At 34.6% G+C, this 9,922-nt stretch overlaps 1 protein-coding gene across 1 annotated transcript; it reads left to right on the top strand.

The window, feature by feature from the left end:
* Positions 1–8,156: 8,156 nt before the first annotated feature.
* LOC107823756 (FCS-Like Zinc finger 3) lies at positions 8,157–9,092 on the top strand. Its single transcript, XM_016650461.2, has 2 exons — positions 8,157–8,349; positions 8,592–9,092. The coding sequence occupies exons 1-2, from the start codon at positions 8,228–8,230 to the stop codon at positions 8,770–8,772; spliced, it is 303 nt and encodes a 100-aa protein (XP_016505947.1). The 5' UTR covers positions 8,157–8,227; the 3' UTR covers positions 8,773–9,092.
* Positions 9,093–9,922: the final 830 nt, after the last annotated feature.

A 9,922-nucleotide genomic window follows, 5' to 3' on the forward strand; every position in this document is an offset into this window, starting at 1 on the left:
GTTAAACCAACTCGTATGAAGTTCTTAGTAGTAAAATTCAGATTTTTGGGGAACTAATGAAAGAAAAACCAAATCCTAGAACTATTAGGCTCGGTTGAAACATGACGCGAACAAAAAGGAAAGGATTATATGTTTAGATTCGAAAGAGTAAGAAAATCTAGGATCCCCTCTTCTTGTTTCCTTTGTTAATTTTTGGTAACAAATTAGATACAAAAAAATATCCCGGAGAGCACTCAATTCTATTTTTTTTGTTCTAAAAATTGATTTTCGCTTCTTTTTTTTTTTAATTTTTCTTTTCTTTTCTTTTCTTTGCTCTTAGTATTCAAGAAATCCCAAGACTTACCAAGAATGAAATCTTGATAAAAACCGCTCTGATACCACTTGATAACAACTAGGTCGGGAATCCAAATTAGAGTAAGAATTTGAGAAGTAAATGCGGAAACAATAACAACAAGGAATTGAACAACTAGAATTAAAGAGATGAAAATAAAGGATATGGGACGAATTCAAGGAAAGAATTCCAAGAACTTCCAAGAACGTAAGTTCTATAGCCTTGACAAGATCAAAGTAACAACGTCTTGATTTATGGAAGAAATCAAACGCCTTTACTTAAAAAGAAAATCAAAACAATAGATTCGGATCTTGACCACTTTACGAGTAACTTGAGACAACAATTAATAACTAGTATTAATCGCCTTCTAAGAATACCACAAAGGAATCAAAGATATCATAAAAGAGAAGTAATCTTACTACCTTGAACTAAGAACTAGTAAAGGTTGAAAGATAAATCTCAAAGCACAAGTAACAAAGGTTCAAAAGAACTCTCAAAGTATGATATACTTAATCAATAAATGTTGTATCTTATGAATGAGAAGAACTCCCTATTTATAGGAGTACTAAGTCATAAAAGTCCTTAAAATTAGGTAGGGTGGTTGCTAAGGCATACAAAGTCATTACAATTAGGTAGGGTGGTTGCTAAAGAGTAAGAAAAGTCATTAAAATTAGGTGAGGGCGGCCAAGACCCTTTGGGGCAGATTTGGGCCTTAAAACAACTAGTTTGGGCCATTGGTTTGGACTCCAATTGGGCTACTTTTGAAACACCCCCTTTTGGACCTCTTTTAAACTTATTTTGAGCCCTTTTTGATGGACTTCAAGGGCTAATTTGGTGACCCAATCTTCCTCCTCTTGGACTTCAATTTGGACCACCATATAATTGTAAAATTTGGACAATTTATTTCCTTTGGTCTTGAGCTCTTCCTCTACAATTGAAAGCTTCTTTATTTGCCATTGAAGTCTAGCAACCTTAGTTTGCAACTCTTTAGCTTGAGATCTTGTATATGACCTTGGAGCTTCCAAAACTCTATCCTTGTCCTTGATGCTATCACCTAGCCAATTCACATCCTTTATCCTTGAGCTCTTCCTCCCAATTAATAACTTCTTCATTTGCACTTGAAGTCTAATGATCTTGTTTTGTAATTCTTTAGCTTGAACTCTTATTAAAGGCCATCTTTGAGATTCAAAAGCTTCATCCATGTCCTTGAATAGAGTTGAGCTTCCTAGGATGCTATCACGAGTGGCCAAGTTTTGTGATATTCTAAACAGGCTGTTAAAAGGGGTAATGAAAGGCTTATAAAAGCAGGATGGAGAGATAGATAGAGGCAGATCGAAGAGGAGATATAGAGAGAGGTACACTAAAAAGATTAGAGGAGAGAAATACACACATTGTGAGGATATAAGAGAAAAAGAGAGAGCTGATAGAGATACACAGACAGAGCATACGGAGATAGAGAGAGGTACACTAAGAAGAGAGAGGAGAAAAAGAGGGAGCTGATAGAAGATACATAGAGGAGAATTGGAAAGAGAGGGAGGGGGATACACACTGAGAGGTATACACACACATACATACATAGAGAGACACAGGGAGAACCCAGACTAAATTTTGAGAACTGAAGTTCTGGGGGAAAACAGTAAAAACTGGAAAAGGTCTCTTTCTGATAACTCAAGTATAAGTTCAAAACTGAAGACTGACATTGGTCTTGAAAAGAAAGGAGATAGGGAAAGTGATAAACAGAAAATCAGCAATTACTTCTGTCTTGTTTGTTTGATTCTCAGTCTTGTTCAACCTGTTTGGTCAACTCTGTTTTCTTTCAAGTATTAACTGAGTTCATTGGTTGATTCACATTGTTCGTTTCTCCTGGCTTTGGTCTGTCTTGGAGTATTGTTCCTACTGCATTGTTTGCTGCTACCTTTCTACCACTTCTTATCGGTTCTAATTGTATCCTACACTGGGAGTTGTCCTACTTGTACATGCTGTTACTACTGTTGGTTTGGTGTTGCTTCTATCGTCCTACTGACCCCTTGCTTCTTCTGTTGTATCCGACATCCAGGTACATACTAAGACTTTGCATCTGATGTAACAATGAAAGCATTAAATCAAAGATATGCAGGAGTTTAATCATTCGTTTGCTGCAGTTACAGTTCTATAAATGTTATTAAGATCTGTGTAATTTGTTTAGCTTGTAATTCAATAAAGAAACACGTTAGGTAGCCATGTACTTAACCGTAGCTTAGTTTGTCCTAAATTGTGATTTCGTTTGCTTAAGGGGTTGTCTAATAAGGAATGCATGAGTTTTTTTTTAACACATAGATAATTAGGTAACTTTTTAACTGACATTCTGCATGAATAGAAAAGATTGCTTTAAGCTTGCCAAATATGATGCTTAGTCTCATTGAATCTTTGTAGATAGTTCACAGGATCCTATTCAAACTCTATTAGTAATAGTTTCCGATAAGTTAATTCTACTGATTTGGTTAAAAAAAAAGGGGCAAGTTTCAAACTTAGATCTGAAGAACATTTATCATAAGCTTTTTTAACAATTCTATTAATCTTGTATGTTAAATTCCCCTGACAATTTAACAACATGCTCATCCATGAAATAAGGCACTAAATAATTCACGCCTCATAAAAATCAGATAATCAAGTAAGGATCCGAAGCTGGTCAAGCATGTAATTAGCATGTAATTTTTTTTTATTTTTAGAGACAAATGCATTAGAAATGTAGCCACTTTAGGATACCTTTTCTAAAATAGAGGCGAGCCTCGCCAAATAAAAATACAAAATTGCGGGGCTCTCAATAAGTAACCATAATAATTATGTAGAGTCCAGGATAGGCCGTTTAGCTAATTTCATGGCCTTCTACAAAAATAAATAACGCGTTAGACTTTTTAGGCACGGCTTAATTAAATTACGTTCTTAAACTCGAGTGCACATTGATGTGACCCGAATTCAAATCTCAACGGAGTCGAAATGCATTAACAACTACGGGTGCATTGATTGTGACATAGTTCAAGATGCATTTTCACGACGTTGTAATTCTATAAAAATAAATGATAATAATAAAAGCGGTTTAAACTCAATAAAAGCACATAAGTCACAACATGTATTTAAATCAGATATTTAGCCATTATAACAATTTAAGCGACCGTGCTAGAACCACGGGATTCGAGGGTACCTAACACCTTCCCTCGGGTCAACAGAATTCCTTACTTAGAATTTCTGGTTCGCAGACTTCATTTGGAAAAGTCAAAAATTTCCTCGATTTGGGATTCAAGATAAACCGGTGACTTGGGACACCAAAAACCAAACCTTTCCCAAGTGGCGACTCTGAATTAAATAAATAATCCCATTTCGAATATTGTCACTTAAATTGGAAAAACTCCACCCGCGCATTTTTACCCTTCGGGGCCGGGCGCGCCAAAAGGAGGTGTGACAGGGATGTAACACTCAATGAATTTGCCTTACTAGACAGTTAGAGGGAGAAGGAAATAGTGAAAACAGATCGTGGTGTCAGTGACCGCATAAAGCTATAAATTGAATCTCCACTAGCTTAGCGCAGTAGTTCTAAAGTAAAAAAAGTGGAGAAGGTGCAAAATATTGATCAAGATGATAATGTTGATGCACCTACGCAACAACAACCATATAGCACTGCAACAGGCAGAGAGAAGCGAGTGATCAACCGACCGCAAAGGTTTGCAAACGTAGTTGATGGGAATCTTCTTGGATATACGAATCCTGTGAAATTTGCTTGGGCAGTAGAGACCATTGATGCGTTTGAGTGTTATAGATATCCAGAAGTTATTCAAGGTACAGAACCAAATCGATGGATTAGTGTTATAGCTGAAGAGATTGGGCCTCTTAACAAGTTTAAGCGTTGCCTATACTTGATGTATGTGCCAATAGGTAGAGCCCTCGTGGGAGCTGAGGGCAAGGTAGAGAGACATTGTTTGTGTTAATGAAGAGAATTCAAGCCAAGGGGAAGATTTGTTATTTTGTGGCTAGAATTTTTTCCTTGTATTTTTAGGAAATCCATAATCCCTGTAGGTTTAGGAAAATCCATTGTCCTAATAGATTTGAGAAAGGAAAACTTATTGTCCTTGTCAAAGTGGGAAACCTTTCTCCTATAAATTTGAGACTATTTGGGATCTATATATAAGGGTTGTAGTTGAGGACTCTATAGATTGTATTATGCTTTTCTTCTCATTCTTAATGGAAAACTTTTTCTGATGTTGCCCCTAGGATTAGGTTTAGCCGAACCTCGTTAAATTCTTGTGTTAATTTTTCTTCTCTATTTGCTTTGTGTGTAATTGTATGCTAGTTAACCCACGATTTTCCGCAAACATACTCCTTAGTGGCCGTACAAATTAAATTCACCCACAACTTACCAACATCATCATCACTTGAAAAACAAAGACACATTTACAACATGATTGTAAATTTGACCTAACAATTCCAAATAATGAAAAGAAAAACTATTACAATTTGGAAAACAGATGCCTCTACATGTTTAGGGTCCATAATCTCTAGTTATTTTAGAGTTAATTAGTTCTATCACATGCATGTGATATTATTGCTTCTGACTCAGTTCCAGGTATTAAAACCATGACAACTCATTATTTGAAGATAGAGATCTTAAACAACTTGCAATTCTTTAAATAAGCAAATGAAATCTCTTTGTCAGATACTTCGACTTCCACACATGTAATATAAAAGAGAAACATCGTTGGTTAAGAGAAAGGTACAAAGAAAATAGAAAAATCTAGCTAGGGAACAAGAAAATATCATTCCTCAGTTAGGTTGATCTCTCATTTTCCTTCATATTTTAAACGAGGATGTAAGCAAAGTCCAATAAGGAGATTACAATAACTGTAAAAATTTTAAAGAATAGTTTTATTTTGTGTACTAAAACTCGACATGTTTGATTGAAAAAATCATTTGATTGCTTATCACATAGTATAATTTGGATAGATTTGTTATGTATCATAGGAAAACTGAATTTGATGTAGGTAAAGAATTCTACACCACCTTTCTTTTATTCCCTTCTCAAATCAATTCTTTTATCCATTTGAAGGAAAAAACAATATGAGGAACTTGATCCTTAATCAATTCATGTGCTAAACTTGTTTCTACTAGTTAGTCGATTCACGTTTTGTAACTAAAATAAACAATTAAATGGCTAATGCCGTCCTAACCTAATAGTTAGCGAGTTAATGTGGATACTTTGAAATGAAAATTTCAAGATCATATATCTTGTGGCAGGTCTATTTGTAAGACGTGCTCTGACATACATATATATTGTTTCAAAGAGAATATCGCAATTTGGGACATGTACAAATATAGTGTCAGAATCAAATTCACTTACCAACCCAATTATTCATTTTATGATCTCAAAATTCTGGAGTATTATAGTTTAAAGTTCACATCGCTTATGTAAAAAGATTTTGCGTTTACATATAGGGTATTGGTTGATGATGTCAACATATGCCAGTTAATATTGGAGTGAAATATATAATTTTGCACATGGGAAAGGTAGGTCTATTGTAGGATCACCACTAAAAAAGAATAGGAACGTGTAACAATGGCCAAACAAATCCTACGTGTGAATGACAGAGTGAGAGAGAGCAAAAAAAAAAAAAAAAAGTATAGTAATTGTGTGAACCCAATAATTCAGTTCCTTAAAATAATAATAATTCAGTTACTTCCGGTGAGAGATCACAGCCGTAGATTCCATTGACCTCGTAAACAGTGACGCCTCGAACAAGAACAAATCCTCTTCAACACATCAAAAACCACGTGTCCAGAAGGAGTATTGATTTGGCGCTTCGCTGGTGAACTGACGAGGATGGACGTGTAACCGGAATACCAAAAATCAATAATCGAAGACGTTAGAATAATGCTGCCCGACGGGTACGGGCAGAGAGCCGGGGCAGGGGGTAGACAAAGACTTTGAAAATAGAGCCCGCATGTCTTATGCTGGTCCCTTTACCTCGGGTCCCACCAAATTCGTGGTTTTTAATTGGCTGTGCTCTAATTATGTAAGAATACGGGGCCCAGAGCTGTGTTGTATTGTGGGGTCAGTGGGACCTACGCTGACGCAGCTCCAATGTGGGAGGAAAGAAAAATGACAAAGCAAAAAGGGTGGCTTTTCTAGAGAAATCATGATAAGTCTTCATGTGATGATGGAGAAAATTAGTGGGTTTTATTTTCAACTTTGTGTTTTTTGCTTTTTGCATTTTGCTACAAGGCCCTATATTATGGGAAATTTAGCTCCAGCTACCATTTGTTTTTTCTATGATGCATTTTTAGCTGGAGGAAGAATATTGCAATATTTTAATTTTGAGAATCAGATCAAAACATTAAATCACTAGTCATGCCTTTCTTACCCACAAAAGTTGTGATGGAGTGGTAAGTACTCTTTGTTAGGGAGCATTTTACCTTACAATGTGGGATTTTTCAGTGAATCCGAATTTTATCGGGCCTCAATATGAGTACCGGACACCGGATAGAAAATAAAAAAAAATTAATTATGCCCTCTTTAAAAAGTAAAAATATATTAAAATCATTTCACACACTCATACGCCTATATAATGATGAAGGTTTTTATGCTTTATGAAAAATAATGTTAAGTATCTATGCAATAAAACTTTACATGTCCATAATCTGAAGTTTCAAAATATTATAGGAATAATTGATCGATAATAAAATTTTATTTCTTTATATGTTGAATAATTTGTGATACAAATTATTATACTATCTTTTGTATCACAGATCTCCATGCCAAGATTCTTTAAAAAAAAAATGAATAGGGGTAAAACTAAATTGAAATGAGTCATAAGAAGCTCGAGACTAATAAATTTCTTTTTAGTACGGCTATTCTTTGTACTATAGGGTTAGTACGGCTATTTTTGTACTTAGGAAGAAAAAGCACCCCTTTACAGGAAAGGTCAAAATTAGTCTAGACCTAGAATTGTAATTCAAATCTGAAAAGAAATATATGCACCACAATTTAATACTAATATAATCAAAGTTCATGCACTTGTCAAATATTCCCTCAAATATGAGGGAGCAAATTGCTAATAAAGAAGTTAGTGCACTCAAAAAGCACAATTTTACAAAAAGTACTCTTGCTTGCTTGTCGTGACCAAATTGGGCTAGTAGTAATACTGCCACTATACCACCCCTTGGATTCTGAGAAACAGTGAGTAGTTTTCCTTTTTTTTCCCTTTTTCCTTTTTAACTATTTCTTATATTCATGTTTGCTCCCCGAAGTCTCAGAATTACTACCACGAGTACTACCTTTTCCATAGTGGTCCATACAGCACCTAACCAAAAAAAAAAATCAGTGCGCGAAGCATCCCGTGTTCATGTATGGTTCAAATAAGGACCGTACCCCAAGAGGTATGCTATAATCACCCTATCTTGATACAAAAGTAAGTGACTAATTTCACAGCTCGAAACCATGACATATAGGTCACACCAGAAGCGAATCTAAGATTTTAATTCTACAAGTTCACATTTAAACTTATGAGTTCATACTATTTATTACAATTTTAATAATTTTCATATATAAACAACTTTACTTCCTCCCAACAAACTACGTTATTCTTGGTGCTAGTAGAATTTGGTGACTTGGCAGTCCTTTAATTATTTGATAAATTGTCTATAGACCCAATTAAGTTTTTTTTTTTTAAAAAAAAATCATTTTTTATTTCTTCTCTGGCCAGCCCTCATTATATAAGAGAGTTTGGCCCTTCTCACCCTCCTCCCAGAATCTACTTTACTCTTCTTCTCCTGTTCTCTGCACTTATCATTCATACCAATATCATATCAGGAAGCTCCAGTTTTTACAGGAAAAAAGGTTTTTAAATTTCTTCTTCATTATACAGAAGAATGAAGTCAGCTGCACTATATTACACTGGGTGTGAAGATCACCACTACCAACCTCATTTTCTTGATGCTTGCACTCTTTGCCAAAGGCCCTTGGCTCACAACAGTGACATCTTCATGTACAGGTTAGCATTTTACATACATCTTTTACTAAGATTTTCAACAAATATTAAAATTTGAACCCATACATAAATACAAAAAAAAAACATTCAATTCAGTTATCAAACAGTTTAAATCATGGATCCGGCTCTTGTATGATCAATGGAATATAAAGTTACTAGTCAATTTATGACGAGGCCTCACAATACACATAAATAGTGAGAATATATATAAATAGCTGATCCGACTTGTTTGTGATTGATTACAGAGGGGATACACCATTTTGTAGCGAAGAATGCAGACAAGAGCAGATAGAAATGGATGAAGCTAATGAAAGAAAATGGAAACTTTCTGCATCAAAGAGATCCTCACGAACAAAAACTGAAACCCCAACCAAAGAAACTGATGCAAATAAAGCTGTGAGAAATGGCACAGTTGCAGTCGCTTGAATCGATTAAATCATGAATGAGGAAGCGACAAGTCAAAAAATTAAATAAAAAAAGGGAAGAAAATGGTTTCTGATGCTGCAAGTAGTTTTACGATATGCAGAAAAATAAGGATGAATTTCGACACCTTAAAAAAAATCTTGTGTAAAGATATGATGGGAATCACGAAGAAGATGAAGAGAGTGAATCCCATCAAACAATTTTGTTGAATCTTTTTTTTCTTTTTGCGGTTTCTAATATTTCCTTTTGTGAAATATTTGTGGATGTAAATTAAATGGGCGTCCATATATGGAATCTGAGATCTCTAATCTTTGTAATCTTCATCTTTTATCTTTCTTTTTACGACGTTGATAATTTTCTTTAGAAGTATTACTATTATTTAGATCACATATACAACACGAGTACTTCGTCCCCAGCAGAGGTAGATTTAGAACGATTAATTATTCTTGTTCAAATTATTTATTTACACATATAAAAGAATTGAAATATATACATATAAAACTATTACACCTATTGTGAATTGACCAATTCTAAACAGGAAAAGAGAGGAGGAAAAAAAGTTCATTGCTTTGCATCACTAATTATTGGTAGGAAAATTGGCATTGTTTTCAACATAGACAACGAGATCCCATAAAGAAAGCATCTTAATCTTAATTTAAAAGAAAAGAAAGGTCGACGATTCATTTTCTATGTGAAGAAAAGAAATAAAAGATCAAGATCCTAATTGGATGCAAATGGTGTTAAAATTTAAGTAATAATTTCTACAAAAAGAAAAGAAAATAGTTTTGTGCATAAATGGGTACACTTTATTTTTTTATGTGATAAAAATAATTTTATGAATTTATTGCTATAGTAAAACGTTCAATGACCGCTGTCACACCTCCTTTTTACACACCCGAAGGTAGTATAAGGGAGTTTTTCCAATTTAAATGACATTATTCGAAATGGAATTATTTATTTAATTTTTTTAGAGTCGCCACTTGGAATATTTTAATTGGTGTCACAAGTCACAGATTTATTTTTAACTCCCAAATCGAGGAAATTCGACTTTCCTTTTGAAGTCTGCGAACCAGAAGTTCTAAGTAAGGAATTCTGTTAACCCAGGAGAAGGTGTTAGGCATTCCCGAGTTCCGTGGTTCTAGCACAGCCGCTT

The sequence above is a fragment of the Nicotiana tabacum genome, chromosome 7 (genome assembly GCF_000715075.1).
Source record: "Nicotiana tabacum cultivar K326 chromosome 7, ASM71507v2, whole genome shotgun sequence".
In the NCBI taxonomy this organism is placed as follows: domain Eukaryota; kingdom Viridiplantae; phylum Streptophyta; class Magnoliopsida; order Solanales; family Solanaceae; genus Nicotiana; species Nicotiana tabacum.